A 16,574-nucleotide genomic window follows, 5' to 3' on the forward strand; every position below is an offset into this window, starting at 1 on the left:
GTGAAATGACACCAATATTTTTTTTAAGTCTCAGATCACGTTAAAAAAAAAAGGGTTATGAATACCATTAATTAATTATTTATTAGATTAATTAATTATTTAGATATATGGACATTCGGAAAAGATAATTGTGACTGTGTAGTAGAATTTACCTTTTTCTTTCTATTGATTGAAAATTTTTATGAAAATGATAATGACAGCTCTAAGGGTTGTCATTAATATTTTATTACTTGTATAAAAAGTAATTTTAATAACTTTTACCAACTGCTATGTAAAACAAATCATCTCCTGAATTTTCGCATAACAAGATACAAATTTTAATGCACCTAAATAATTAATACTGACAACCCTTATGGTTATCATTAACAAAACCCAAATTTTTATTATTAAGTTTCCTGTAAAAATACTGATTTTTAATTTGAAACTGATTTTATAAATTAATCCTTCAATTTTTATATTATCTTTTTATTGACGAGTATTTACTATTTTTTCATTTTTTTTCCCATTTCATATATCTTTGACTTTATTCTTTTTCTTCTTTCCCTCTTTGACTTTACATATAAATGAAACTTAAAGTAATGTTAAGTATCTAAAAATATAATTAACTATAATCAAATGTTTATAGTGGGAACGAACTAAAGTTTTTGACATTGTATGTTAATAACTTGATAAATTGTCCAAATTATGTAATATGACATACTTGGCAACCCATATGAGCCGTCACACGCAAGTTTTTGATTAATCGACTCATGAATTGAACATTATTACTAATTTCTTAACGCATAATATTCAATCTAATGGTTGGTTCTCACTATAGACATTTGATCATAGTTATATTTCAACGCACTTAATCCAAATTAAATTGTATATTTTGTTGTCAATTCTTTTTAGTTTTTACATCCTTTTGAATAGCTGTAGAGTGGATCAAATTATCATTTTGTGGATATAGCATAAAATATGTTTATCACAATGATGCATATTTTCTCAAATTATCATTTTGTGGATATAGCATAAAATATGTTTATCACAATGATGCGCATTTTCATTTACACACTGATGCATCTATTTTTTAGAATTAGTTGAAATTTGATCTACTTCATTTTCAAAGTTAATACATAACTAATACAATGTTATTTAATCTTTTCGTAAGCTCGTAATTAATAAGATGACACTTAAATTCAGTAGTGACTAATCATCAATAGATGGATTGATACATTAAGCATGATACTTAAAGGTTTTTAGTTCAAATCTTGATTTGAACAAAATGCATGCTTCTAGAAATGAAGACAGTGTTTTCACTTTATTGGTTTCCTCTTAAATTTAATTTGGATATTTGAAGAGGGCTACTGCAGAGCCCAGATTTATCATTCAAAAAAATAAATTAAGTAGTAAATTTCTTGTAATTTGATAAAGTATATTTTATTTTATTTCATTCATGTACTTGTATTTGATGATTATATGTCCAAAATATCTCTCCTTTCTTTCCTACTGAACCCACACTCATTTAGATTTAGCATATTGAATGATATCTCTAAGGAAAGAGATTTCATATATAATTAACATTAATGGTCGGTCAATATGCAGTTACTTAAAAGATTATATAACATTCAACAAATAAAGTTGTATTTTATATTGTTGTAAGACATATATTACAATAGCAATGTAATTTTGACAAATTATATAAACAAATGTTAACCAACAACCATCCATGTCTCTTGTTAGAGAAAGAACTAAGTGTATGTGATCAAAAGAGAGTCACTTTGGCCTCAGTTTCTTTTCCATGTGCTACGATATAGCCATCTCTCTTGACTATACAAAATATATCAAAAAATAAAGAGCTTAACTCAATCTAAATATTGAAAACATGAAGTATATCATTGCTCTTGCCAATCAATGACAGAACTGTTGCTGCAATATGGTTTGGGCTGAGACCGGCCTCTTCGATCTGATTTGGTTGAGCCCCATGTTCGATATATTTATCCGGAAGAGTCATTGCTCGCCACTACAATCCATTAAAATTAAAGATGAACAAAATTAGTACATTGTGATGTTAATTTATTTCTTGTGTCTTGTTTTGTGCAATAATGTAACTTAAAACTATTGCTCATGAGTGAAATAACATAAGTAAACTAATATACCTTCAGATTTCCATCAAGTAATCCATTTGAGGCCAAGAAATGAGAAACATGAGAACTAAATCCTCCAATAGATCCTTCTTCAAGTGTGATTAAAACTTCATGATTATGTGCTAGTTGTTTGATCAAGTTTCCGTCTAATGGTTTGCAGAATCGTGCATCTGCCACGGTCACTGAGATACCGTGAAGTTGAAGAAGTGTGCTTGCTTCTAAACAACTTTGAACTATGGTTCCATAACCTAACAAAGCCACTCTATCCCCTTCCTTAAGCACTCTTCCTTTTCCAACCTCGATTGGGGTTCCTCTGCTGTCGGATGGGATATATGAACCTATTCCGTTGCCTCTTGGGAACCTAAAGCAGCTTGGACGATCATCAATGGTTGCAGCCGTGGCAACCATGTTAATGAGCTCGGCTTCACACGAAGGAGCCATTACGACCATGTTTGGTAAACAAGCCATGAACGTTGTATCAAATGCACCACAATGAGTTGGACCATCCGCTCCTACCAAACCGGCCCTATCCAAGGCAAATCTCACCGGAAGCTTTTGAAGATCAACATCATGAACAACCTGCATCATAATACATATATATACCATACCATTATCAAATATTTTTTTTAAAAAAATAATTCAATCAAGCCAAATAATCCAAATATCTTACTTGATCATAGCCTCTTTGGAGGAATGATGAATAAATAGCACAAAATGGCTTGAGCCCTTCCGTTGCTAAACCTGCTGCAAAAGTTACAGCATGCTGCTCGGCTATGCCAACATCAAAACATCTCTTAGGAAATCGTTTTTGGAATGTATTAAGACCTGTGCCTCCTCCCATTGCAGCATGAATAGCAACTATTTTATCATCTCTTTCCGCCTCAGCAACCAAGGAATCGGCAAAATATTGAGTATATGAAAGGGTCTTAGATTTTGCTTTCGTTTGTTTCCCAGACTGAGTATTGAATTTCACAACACCGTGCATCTTGTCTGCTGCCATTTCTGCAGGAAGGTAGCCTTTTCCTTTCTCGGTAACAATGTGGACGAGAACGGGTCCTGGGTCAGGCATGGACTTGATCTTACTAAGAACATAAACAAGGTCTTCAACATTATGTCCATCCACCGGACCAACATAGTATAGCCCAAGCTCTTCAAACATAGATGCTCCTTGACCAGTCACCACTCCCCTCATATAAGAGTCCATTTTGGCTGCTACTTCATGTGTTTTATTCCCCAGTTTCTTTGTCACTTCCTATACATAGACAAGATTTGGACAGATTAGACTTTTCATTCAGATCTTTTAGTGGTTATTTCTAATTAAAAGAGTTGTGTTACTTTAGATTACAAGTTAATGTTAATTGTTGCAATTTAGATATTTCATATGTAAATAAACATCAAAAAATGAGAAGCTAGACTAATTGAACCTTAGCAACATCACGAAGTTGGCGGAACTTCCGGCTAGTTTGTAGCCTTATGAGGGATTGGCTGAGGGCTCCCACGGGAGGAGCGGGACCATCAAGAGTGGCGGTGGGTAGGGACACTTGGCGGTTGTCATTCAAGATTATAATGAGATTGGATTCCAGGTAGCCAGCATTGTTCATAGCCTCATATGCTTGCCCTGCAGTCATGGCTCCATCACCAATCACTGCAATTACATGGTTGTCTTTTCCTAACAAGTCTCTTCCAACAGCCATTCCTGTTTTGGAAAAATGAGGTTACGTCCCGAATACTAAAAACCATTAAGTGATGATTTACACAATTATGGATAAATAATGTATTGTATCTATTAACTAAGTAATTAATTAGTGAATAATTGAATAGATTTTTGTTTCTTAAGTAAAAAAACTTCTTATTTGACTTAATGGGTTACGTTTTTTTTATTAAGTCCATAAGGAAAATAGGAAACAAAACCCGAGTATCTAAGTGAATTCAGTATATAGGGTTGTAGCTCTAAAGTTGTGTAGATGTATTTGTGAATCGTGAAGTTACCTAAACCAGCCGAAATGCTAGTAGAGCTATGGCCAGCACCAAAAGCATCATGTTCACTCTCATCTCTCTTTGGAAACCCGGCGAGTCCACTTGTTTGTCGCATCGTCCCCATTCTCGATCTCCTTCCCGTCAAAATCTTATGCGGGTATGCCTAAACCAGAAAATAGTATAAGAAATATACTTTTTTTTTTGAACGGTAATCTATCCTACTTTTACTCCTAAACTACACGAATGACTACTATAAGAAATATTGCATGATAATCCAATTATAATTTCATAAAAGATTGCATCATAACATGGAAATTAATAATTTAAAGTGGTCATCACCTGGTGGCCAACATCCCATATAATCTTATCGTTCGGAGTGTTGAAAATATGGTGGAGAGAGACGGTTAGTTCAGCCACGCCCAAGTTAGAGCTCAGGTGACCACCGGTCTCAGAAACTGTGTACACAATCTCTTCTCGGAGCTCGTCAGCCAGCTTTTCAAGATCCTATATACATAAGAGTTTTGAAAAGGTAAGGATGTGATTACTTCAAATTATCATCATATTCTAAGCTCTAGTTTTATTTATTTTTTTGGAAAATTTACTTTAAAATGCAAACGAGAACCAATCATAAAGATCCACATCATCAACTATTTTAAACACGGAACTTTTGATCTTTAAATTGTCATCCTGGTTTTTACTGTTTTCACTTTAAAGCATTATTAGCTCCCTTATAATACGAAACCTTTTTTTTTTCAGGACTGGCTGAAAACATTAACGTTGATAAGAAAACATTAAATCTCAAGTTTTATTCATTAACATGCAAAAAGTTATTCAAGAAAAAAAGTTGTTAAATAAAATGTAACATTACATATACGTTGATAAAGTTCATAAGTGAATGTTATATACTTACAAGAGTAAGTACCCGCGCGTTGCAGCGGTGAGATGGTGGGGGTGATAGCTAGATTAGAGAGTGTGATAGTCAAATGCCTACGGCCTCCGCCCTCGGATTTAAAAATTCGTCAAAAGTATATCGAATGACATCTCTAATGAAAGAGCATGAAATTTTAACAACACCTATACAATTTTTATAATTTATCGACGTATGATTTTTTGAGATAAAAGATTTTGAATGAATTGGAGGAATAAATGATTTATGGAGGAGAGAGAAAAAAGATGATTGGTTGAGATTTAAGGAGAGAGAAAGAAAGGGTATTATGGTTATTTTAGATAAATATAGAATAGATGAGAGGGGTATTTTGGGGATGTATTTAAAATCAATATTGAAAATTTCAACTCAATGTTGAAAATCTGGAAGGAATCTGCTTTATAATATAATATAGATATATGTGAACAATGTAAATATAAGGAGAAGATCATTTGAGGACACCCCTTGCAAACAGGACAAGAGACAAATTTCAGTACTCACTCACTTCCTCACCCTCTCATTTCTTCTTCCTTTTATATATTTCTTTTAAACTTAATTTAAAGGGCATAGCACATAAAGTTAAAAACGGAACTCGTTAGATCACTCCATGACCAATCATCATTTTATGACTTATCACCCCACAAGGATTTTTATTTGAAAAATACATATAAAAAATCTATTAAGAGGGGGGGGGGGGGGGGGGGGGGGTTGTTGATATTTGTCCATATCTTCTCTTCATTTTTGGTAGTGTTGTCCTCAAATTAATCCGTTTTTGTAAACATAATTTTATGGAAAATCATTAAATTTATCTTTGCATCTAGTTTGGAACCATATATGTTGTGTAATTGTAGTATATTTAGAATTCTGTAATTTTTGGTTGCTAGTTTTTTGCTAGTTGACCTTTATATATTATATATTGTTGTTGCCATTTAAAAAAAAAATCTCCAAATCTCATCAAAACTTAGCATGTGTAATCTATTCATTATCTTTTTACATCTCCTCCCTTTACTTTTTCATGTGACATAATTTTGTAATTAGAAAGATTTTTAGGCTAATTTTTAAAAAACATGAATCATTTCTTTATTTAATTTGTAAATTTAAATGTATTCAGTGGAGAAGCTATTTGGTGGCCACGGGTGGCCATGACAATCCCACAATTTCTATAAAACTCTATATTTATAATACTATTTCTAAGTATTTAATCGGTTTTAAGGTAATTGTCAACCCCAGGCTAGAGTAATTGAAATTTGTAGTTTAACTTTACACTTATTAATATCATAAAACTATTCGGCGATCTCATGATGAAAAACCTGGCTCCTATTAACTATTTTTGGACTCATAAAAAACCTATATTAAAATTTTGGTGTCTCATATTCGGTACGGGCCTGGCGTCATTGGGCTGCCCGGACAGAACTATTCACCTGGCCTGCTAGCTAATATATATACCTCGATGGAAAGATTCTTCATATTAATTGGATGATCGATCTTATCCAAGATAGGAGTATCCGGTTTCTCCCCCGAATACCTTAATATCGTTGCCGGGCTCCCGTTAGCAATTCTTTGTATATGTACAGTTTCATTATTTGACTTGTCCTTTCCAACAGCCACGATCCGTGTAAACTAGGACAATAAAATAGAGACATTTAGGCAAATATTAAATGGCGATACACGAAACATATGTATATAAACTTTTAACTCCAATGACATATTACCTATAATATAATATCTAATGAAAGTTATATAAATGAAAATTACATTTAAAGTTCAATGTATAAATATATTTTACATCATTATTGTATAACAAACAGAAAACATTTTACCGTTAAAGTTGTGAAAGAAAAACTCAGCAAGTTAAATTTAGACAAAATTAAGATGGAGGTAGAGTATATATAAACTATGATACCTTTCGCTTGGTTGACGGTTTGCCGCGGGCATTCGTCCATGGACTACGCGAAGTAAAACAATTGTTAGGATCTTGAACAAGAGATGACAATCTACACATACTCTTCAAAGATCCGCAAGAAGCCATATTCTCTATGTGTGTAGTTTTGATGAAGCTTTTAATTTAGGAGTGGAGAAGGTAGACAGATAGGAAAAAAATGGTTCATTTCCGGATAAAACTTACATAAATTTAATATATAGGCAATGGCAAAGAGAGGTGCAATCCAATGTTGAATAGTTGGCCTTAACAAGTCGAGAGTGGCTGCTGGATATTATAAAAAATAAACTAATTATGGTATTGTACAGTCAAATTCTTACACTCACTAAATCACTAGTCGCTACATGATAGCTACAAAATCTACTCATACACTTAACTAATTTACCTTGTCGTAATTTAATTAGAATATATTAGATTAAATCGAGAATATGAATAATCAATCGTCTCAGAAGGATTGATTTTTTTTTCTCTCTCTCATCTGATAAGTGCACTTTCCACACATAAAACACCATAAAACAAAACAAGCAAAAATTTATCCATAAGTCCTTCAATCTAAGCTTAGATTAAGTTCTATAAAATGTTAAAAATCCATCCTAACAAAGGGTTTTCTTCTAATAGTGGCTTTTTGGTTTGAGTTTTGACGAGATATCTTCTTCAAAGTGGTGTCTCTTGGGGACGGGTATAACGAAAAAATTAAATGTGAGATTAAATGACCATACTCAATTGTCAACAATTAACTTATCACTCCAATAAAAAAAAATCGATATTATGAATATTTATTTGGTTTACTCATTGTCAAATATTATTATTTTTATCTTATTAAACCAATTTGGGTTAATAGTACTATATTTTCAATGTTATATATTTCAGCCACAAACTCTTAAATTTCTATAATTTTGAATAGTATGTATTTTTTTGAGGTCTCTACTTTGGCCACAACTTGTTATAATTTTCAAGCTTTTGTTTTTTGTACTTTGCTTACAAAATTTATTCATCATTTTTTTATTTACCATTTTAGAGTTTCACTACCAAAATTTTACATGTTTTTATTTACATTCTTCACTTTTTTGTTTTGTTATAATTTAGTCGCAATGAGTTTCAATATTTAACTCTGAATATAATATTCTAAGGTGTATTATAGCTTTATTTTTTATTTACGTACGTATAGATGGCTCCAAAAACTTGTCCTGCCGAATATATAATAGAGAGTTCACTCCCTTGATGGACTTTTTATCCGTTAAATATATTAAACCATCTACATATTTAATAATTTAGCATCTGTGTATTTAATACGAATATAAATCTAATATTAATCTTAATTTTAATCTTATTTTAATCTTAATCTTAATATATATAAATATAATAATATATAAATATAATATTATATAATAATATAATATAAGACAGTTGAACTAAAGACTTATTAACCAATCAAATCACTCAATTTCATCAAATTGAGTTTCGCTTATGTCATCATTTATATTAACTATAAATTAAAAATTTTAATAATCATTATCCAAATATATTATTATATTAGAACTTATATTAATTTGTAGAAAAAGTCTCATTAATTTACACTTTTTTTATTTTCTATAAATAATTTACACTTTTTACCCCTGAATACTTAATTTATATTTATTTTTAGTTATACCTTGGGAGGTTTTATTAAAATTTACAATCATTTAATTAATTAAAAAAATTTCAACATATGAAATATTGTCTATAAAATTTATTTTAAAACCAAATGACTTATTAACAAATATTATATTACATTTTTATAAATTATAAATATTAATTTTTAGTTGAATGTTTAATATAAAAATAATTTGAACTCTAGATAAATATCCCAAACATAATAAAAAATGACAATATACAACATTCTTATCCTAATTAAATACAATAGGAGTCACAGAACATAGGACAATCACAGAACAAAACACGATTCACAACAAAAGGTTACTTGAATACTAAATCTAAATGAATATGAACTTTATTTAATATTCAATCTCTTAATAAAAAAAGGTACATATCTTTTAAATTATAAGCTTTTATGAATCGAATGTATGAAAATCTAAAATTGATAATATCGTAAATCTGTGTTCAGTGTTAGACACGGATTTAAGATCTAGTATGCTAAAGAGTAAAGACTAATTGCACGAAGGATTGGATACACTAAAACCATGACTAAAAGTCTGCACTCTCACATTGACTAAAAGTCAGCACTCAAACATTGACTATTAATTTATATATTATATCAATATCAATATCAATCTACTAAAATGTAGTAATATATGTTTGGATGGTATTTTATTTTTCTTTTTAATGTACAAAGTCACGGGTCATAAAATGTAAATAATAAAACAACACGAAATGATGTGTCCATTGAAATTTTTTATGGGGACCCTGTAACTTTATTTTCCGATTTATCGTCACTTGTGCCAAGAGTGAAAAAGCGATAAAACATCTTATATATATCTTACGAGTACTAATATTCGTGTGCGTCACGGTTGACTTATAATTGTTTATATTAATTTCATATTTATCTTTTTATATAACTAAGAGAGGATAAATTTTTGATTAGTTGGCAATTATGAGGGAAAATCATGTAAGACTTTTCATTATGTGTCATACCTATATTAATTTTCTAATTTTAAGCATTCTTTTAAAAATTATTCTTTATCCTAATCATCATTAACTAATAATAAAAAAAAATTAACAAGAAAAAGACCTGATAACAAATCGGCTACATTATACGGTAAATATCTCTCAAATAAATAATTGCATATACCTAATCTTAATTTTAATATAACTAATAACTTATTAACCAATCAAATCGCTCAATTTTATCAAATTGACTCTCGCTTATGTCATCATTTAGATTAACTATAAATTAAAAATCCTAATAATCATTATAAAATATATTATTATATTGGTATTTATATTATTTTGTAGAAAAAATCTCTTTAATTTACACTTTTTTTTGTTTTTCATCAATAATTTACACTTTTTAACCCTAAATATTTAAATTATATTTATTTTTAGCCATCAATTTGAGAATTTTTTTTCTTAAATTTTTTAAAAACGTTACAAAAAGTATTTATATTTAATTATTTAAAGTTACAATTGTCACTCAAATCAAAAATCCTAATTGTTATCAAACAATATGAAAACAATCCTAATTGTTATCTAATTATCATAGGAGAGTGATTGAAAATAAACATATTCATGTTATGGGTCGTATCATGATCAAACATATATACTTAAATGTCAAGTACAAGATCACAAGTATGTTTATATTTTAATTCTTCTTTCATAATAATATCACATTATGAGTACAATTAGTTTCAAAAAATTATATAATAGAAAAATTATTGTAGCATGTGCCTTGTGGATTGACAACGACAAACAATCTCATCAATATGTATCAGCTAATAATGACAGTGACGAACATGTGGTTATTGTACTACAACTTGCAAAGTATAACACTTAGAACCGTATATTTTCAAAATTATAAGTTTTTATGAATTGAATGTAAAAATATCTAATATTGATAATATCGTAAACCTCGTGTCCAGTGTCAAAGACGGGTCTAAAATCTAGTAGAAACAATTATTAATGAGGAATTCGTTTGATATTTTTCCATACCCAAGACTCTAGAATGTTTTGTTTAAGCATGTGAACAAGTAGGCTCTTTTTCACTGATCAAACAATATGGCATAGATGTTAATTCACTCTCAATATTATAAATCTTTATTTCTTATTTTTCTATTTATTGTCTCTATCAACATCAATGTGGTATTCTTCTTTTGTTAAATAAGTTTTTTTTATGTGACATTTTATTCTTAGTTCTTCCTTTAATTAATGTTATCATCTCTTTTATTTTTTACTAGTCTGGTGCCCGCGCGTTGCAGCGGTTTTACGGTGATCACATACGAAATATTCAAGAAAAACAAAAAAAAAGGCACCGAGGGAATTTGATTCCGGCGCCAGAGGCATCAGAAGAAAAATAAAGAAAGACACTGGTGGGTTTTTTGTTTGTGTGGATATGTGTTTCTAGGATGTGTGGGTTTTTTTTGTGTGGAAAGATAAGTTTGAAACTTGAGAAATAAAGTGAGTTTATTTTGGGAACAAAAATTATGCTGAATTTCTTAAATTCAATCCTCTTTATAAGAGATTATAAATTATTTTAAATAATCTTAAAAGTTAGCTAGCATAAAATCAAATTTGATTTTTTAAGTATCAGTTTAAAAAATTATGCATTTTTTTCAATAAATTTATTGCATATTACTTTTTAATGGTATAAGAGTATTTAATATAGCATATATTATCTTATTTTTATAATATTACTGTTTATTATAATGTTACCGTCCAACGGACGGGTTTAATCTAGTAACAAATATATGGGAAAATGATCCGTACTGCCACTTTAAATAATGTTACAAATTAAACCTTTGAATTTAGTAAACATACATAGCCCCTACAATTTTATATAACCTCCTCTGAATTTTACATACTTCTCTCGTATTTTACTTAAGATAGGTACTGCATGCTTTACCTAATTTTTTCCCTAAATATATAATTGATGGATATATGTAATAATTGAATTGAAGTTGAAACATTCATAAACGATATCTGCATTATTTTTTTTTTAATGATAGTTATATAGTAATTTTTTAAACAAAGAAATGCAATATATACATATTTAGTTACTGTATATTTAAAATCTATAGATTTTTGTAGTATATATCATTATAACATGTTGAAGAATTTTTTTTTTTAACGTTTAAATCTATATAATATATTTGTTATTTTAAAAAAAAAAAAAAAAAAAAACAAAAGAAACATCAAAAGAAGCTACCGCCCACAACTATCATAGTGAAAAATTTATAGAACACCAATAGGAAAAAAGAATCCCATATTGAAAAACAGGGGAAAACATTGAAATAGCGACACCATGTCGACGACATTCATGCCGAATCTTCCACACCACGACGATCCCATCCCTCCCTCACCAAATACAAATTCCTAGATTTCACTGAAATCCATGTAAAGACACATTCCAATTGCATTTTCTATAACAAAAATTATAGCGTATAATCACAAAAAAACATGGCACAATTTCTAAATCAACCAATTATGTGGTTTTAGCTGAACGTAATAACAAAAATTAATAAATAAATGATATGCAAAACATAACTACAAAATTTAGTAGCTGAATAAATTTGCAAAATTAAGTAAACAAAGTCAAAAAGATGATGCAATTTGATTAGCCGTCAAATCATTAAAAAGTTTATTTAAAAAATTGAAGCATTAGCCAAACATATATTCAGATATTACGATTCTTTATGAATATATGTAGGATTCCTTTATCTCTCTGAAATCCGTGATCTTTGAATTGATTGAAAAATTGCAGCTCCGATATTTTTCGATTCGATAGAAAAACTGTAAATCTTAAAAGTATATATTTGAGTTTAATGAAATTTAGGAAACAAAGAAACGAAGGTTATCAAAGAAATGAATTGAAGAATAATAAATAGTTACATTTACAAAAAGCGAATATATATGGATATGATATAAGGGGATATATTCGCTACTAGGGCTGTAAACGAACCGAACGAACACGAACAAAAGCTTGTTCATGTTTGTTCGTTTAACTTAACGAACGGATAAACGAACATAATGTTGTGTTCACGAACAGATGAACAAATACAATGGTTTGTTCATGTCCGTTCATTAGTATTCATGTTCACGAACACAAATGAACGAATACTAATGAACGGAACGAACACAAACGAACGAACATATAACTAGTAATACTACATATAATTAGAGATATTAAACTTCATATTCAAGGTTTTGATATAAAATGAGTATTTATATTCATAAGATTTTCCCTTTTTCCCAAAATATCTCATTTTATTCATTTCAAAGTATCTCATTATATAAATTATATTTAATTTTTCTTTAATTATATAAATAATTAGATACTAATGTTAATTTTAATATTAATATATATGTATAGCAAAACGAAATGTTCACGAACATAAACGAACAAATGTTCACAAACGTTTGGGCTCTGGAGAAACACTTGATGATGTACTCTGTTCTATGAACCAGGTTACGTTCTAACTTTGATACAGAACCTATAAGTCTGGCCTGGATGTGGGAAGGCAGGTGGATTGGGTAACTGGTAAAAATGGATTCAGAATGACACATATCAGGTGGTTGTGTGGCTAAAAATGAATTTGGCAGGGTGGAAACCATTAGTATAGATAGTATTTGCAATATCTGCTTAAGAGGTTTGGCAGTTATAAAAATATTTTGGATGTTCATTCACTTTCATACTCTTTGATCCTTTTAACCCGTTACAGAAAACATAACTATCTATCATACGTAGTCATAAGTTTTCTCTCAAAAAATTGCCAATTTGACAACCTGTGGCGTCAGCTAGCATGCATCTCAGGCTAAAAAGCGATCCAAAAAATGGTATTACACAGCCAGCCCCATTTGAAACGGCTAAATGGGTGGGTGAGGAGACTGGCCATTAAAAATTTAAAATTGTTGTGGCACGAGTTGGCTTATATCTTTTATAGTATCTTTATTTTCTTTGCTTCTACTTGGACCTTGACTTTTCTTCTCCTACATGTCTAATAGTAGACATTTAACCTACAACTAACTATCAGGAGCTTTGCCCGATCCTTATTTATGTAGGTTTATCCAAAATTTATGCACATCTTAACTTCCCCCATACACCGTCGAGGTATTGAGACTCAAAATCCAAAACCAATACAAAAATCCAAAATTTATGCACATAATTCACATGGTGCTGAAAGGAAATTAAGGGTCAGAACCGGTTTTTGATATGGGGCATTTTGATAGGTGGGAGGACCAGTTTAAGGGTCAGAACCGGTTACAAAATTTATACACTCTGATCGAAAACTGGGTTTTGTATAACAACCCACTTTTATTGATTCACTAAATTAGTTAGACACCAAATTTTGATATGATGTTTTTAATGATTTTCATGGCAATGAGGTAGTCTAAAGAACTAATGAGAAATTAGAATTAAGAAATTAAACCACCAAGTCATTTGCTACCTCACTTCTTTTAGCCCAAGCAAATTTGTACAATGGTTCCATATCCCAATAAACCTGGCCACTCTATTTTGTGCAGCTTTAATTTTTTATTAGCCTGTTTGTTAGGTTTGTTTTTTTCATAAATTTTAGATCATGATATTTTTCTAGCCTGAAGGCCTCATTGCTCATACAATTGGCACCCCTTATAGTTTGTATATATTAACTATATAGTTGTTGAAAATACTGTATTAAAAAAAAAACAAAACATGCGAGGAATGAAAGCATCGATCCAAAATTAAATAAAACCTCATGACCAACCATAAGAAGTACGTGTTACTAGACACTAGTATTAACATTCATTAAAAAAAATAAATTTAATGAACTAAAAATTTGCAAAGAAACCCACTTCCTAGTTAGACACAAAGCCTAAACGTACAAATATATGTAGTTAGCTTGAAGCTACACAAATTACTAACCATGAAAATCGAATAAGTATCTTGCAGATCGAAGTATTAATATGCATCTCGTCTAACATCATTAGAGCAATGCGGCTTAATCTATGTGGTGATATGGGTCGGCTTCGTATACGGGTGTTTGGTCCATATAAATAGCCGATCAAATACTTTACGACCTCGGAATCTTCCCACTTTACAAGATTATAGAGTTGAATGGCCGTCCACTCCATCTTCTCAACGAGCCTAAAGCCGCTTAATAAATAAAATATTGAAAAACATGATGACCTTTTCTTTTCCTCAATATCCTTGTACTTCATATACATGATTTTTATCTCGTCCATTTTTCTTTCGGTTGCATTCAAGAGGTTAATCCAACGGACCCGACACGGTCAATGTTGCCTTCTTATTGTGTATCTTATTAACAAGGTAATTGTAACAATCCCTCTTGTCAATTAGTGCATCCAGTGTTTCCATCATCGCTGTATAAGTTATGTCTAGATTTTCTAAACTCGATCTTACAAATATTTCTAAACATCGTGTGATTTTGAGTTCGCTAAATGCTCTTATTAATTCTCCATCTACTTCTAATTTTCCTCCATCTACGATTTCCTAAAAAAACAACAAAAAACAACATAATGTTAGCACCGCAGCTTGTTGCCCATTTACCTTCTATCATTATGTAAAAATTTTAAGTTGAATGAAAGTCCCTAATAAAAATAAATAAATAAAAAATGGTTAATTAATTTGTCACAATAATCTGATCTTTCTTTGAGTGCTAAGTGCTAACGATCGAGACGTACTACTTGAGTATATCAAATACACAAGATAATACCCCATGCGGTGCGATCAGATTTAAGGTTACAAAACCCTGTTTTCGAACCCCAAAATTAAAATCCCCCCCTTATATACAGTGTATATACATACATATGCTAAAAAAAGATTAAAAAAATATAATAACAGATAATAATTAATGATCACCTCTTTATACATGACGGGGAACTCAAGGTGTCGATCAGATGGCATGTTGTTTTTTTCCTTCTCGTGCGATTGTTTAGGGTAATTTGTGTTTCCTTGGCGGTAGTTTTATAGGCCACTGAAACACCAAATTAATCCTACCTAGTAGTATCCTACATAAACAATGATACTCAATTTATAAATTTAGTACTTATAAGTTTCGAGTTTTTAAAATATCTGACGTACTTAATGTTTAATGAAAAGAAGTTTAATAGTTATTAAATCAAGTTAATTTTTACCATCTTATCATAATCTTATCTTAATCTTAATCTTAATATATACTAAAATGCAAAAGAATTGATCTAACTTCAATTAACCAATCACAGTTCTCAATTTCTCAAAATTAATTAAATTAACACATGTCTAAATTAATTTTACACTTTCTGATTTTCCATCACTAATTTACAAAGTTAACCCAATTAAAAAATAATTAATATAATTTACTTTTTTCGGTTTTTCTATCACTAATTTACACTTCTAACCCAATTCAAAAATAATTGATAATTTATTACATAATATCTTTCTAATAACAAAATCTAGCTATAAGTTTGAGAGGTTACAGCATTTAGATTAATACGAATTAATATTTATATCAATGTTTTATTTTATATTATTGTAATATTATTGTTATTAATAATTGTAATCAAACTATGATTAAGATAATCGTTGATGTTATTAATAATTGTAATCAAACTTTAATTAGGATAATCATTGTTGTTCTTAGTAATTGGAATCAAACTATATCTAGGATACAAAATTTTCTATTTAACATTCAGTATTACATTTTAATATTTCAATTATTTTTTAATTATATTTTTACATTTAACGTATAAATATTTTTTTTCTTTATATATTTGTTTATATATTAATAATGTTGTAAAACCCGTGTATCTGGCACGGGTCTAAAATCTAGTATATACTATAAGACAGTTGAACTAATGACTTATTAACCAGTCAAATCGCTTAATTGTATCAAATTGATTTTTTTTAAAGTTACAATTGTCACTCAAATCAAGAATCCTAATTGTTATCAGAAAATATGAAAACAATCCTAATTGTTAT

The 16,574-nt window shown here is 29.7% G+C and overlaps 1 protein-coding gene across 1 annotated transcript; it reads right to left on the reverse strand.

Annotated features, from left to right (window-relative positions):
- Positions 1–1,601: 1,601 nt before the first annotated feature.
- LOC122599193 (probable 1-deoxy-D-xylulose-5-phosphate synthase 2, chloroplastic) lies at positions 1,602–7,123 on the reverse strand. The gene is made up of 8 exons (XM_043771655.1): positions 6,932–7,123; positions 6,475–6,648; positions 4,443–4,607; positions 4,116–4,266; positions 3,551–3,822; positions 2,797–3,378; positions 2,139–2,705; positions 1,602–2,002 (listed from the first exon to the last, which is right to left on the reverse strand). Exons 1-8 carry the CDS (start codon positions 7,055–7,057, stop codon positions 1,850–1,852), a joined length of 2,190 nt encoding a protein of 729 aa, XP_043627590.1. The 5' UTR covers positions 7,058–7,123; the 3' UTR covers positions 1,602–1,849.
- Between the last annotated feature and the right edge of the window lie 9,451 nt (positions 7,124–16,574).

Source organism: Erigeron canadensis, chromosome 5 (genome assembly GCF_010389155.1).
Source record: "Erigeron canadensis isolate Cc75 chromosome 5, C_canadensis_v1, whole genome shotgun sequence".
NCBI classification, from domain to species: Eukaryota; Viridiplantae; Streptophyta; class Magnoliopsida; order Asterales; family Asteraceae; genus Erigeron; species Erigeron canadensis.

Bases quoted from the DNA above. Each gene is read 5' to 3' on its own strand.
- LOC122599193 (XM_043771655.1), bottom strand. From the start codon at position 7,057: ATGGCTTCTTGCGGATCTTTGAAGAGTATGTGTAGATTGTCATCTCTT. The intron at 4,267-4,442 runs GTGATGACCACT...TTTCTGGTTTAG, and splicing joins TATGGGATGTTGGCCACCAG to GCATACCCGCATAAGATTTT. The intron at 3,823-4,115 runs GTAACTTCACGA...TTTCCAAAACAG, and splicing joins TAGCATTTCGGCTGGTTTAG to GAATGGCTGTTGGAAGAGAC.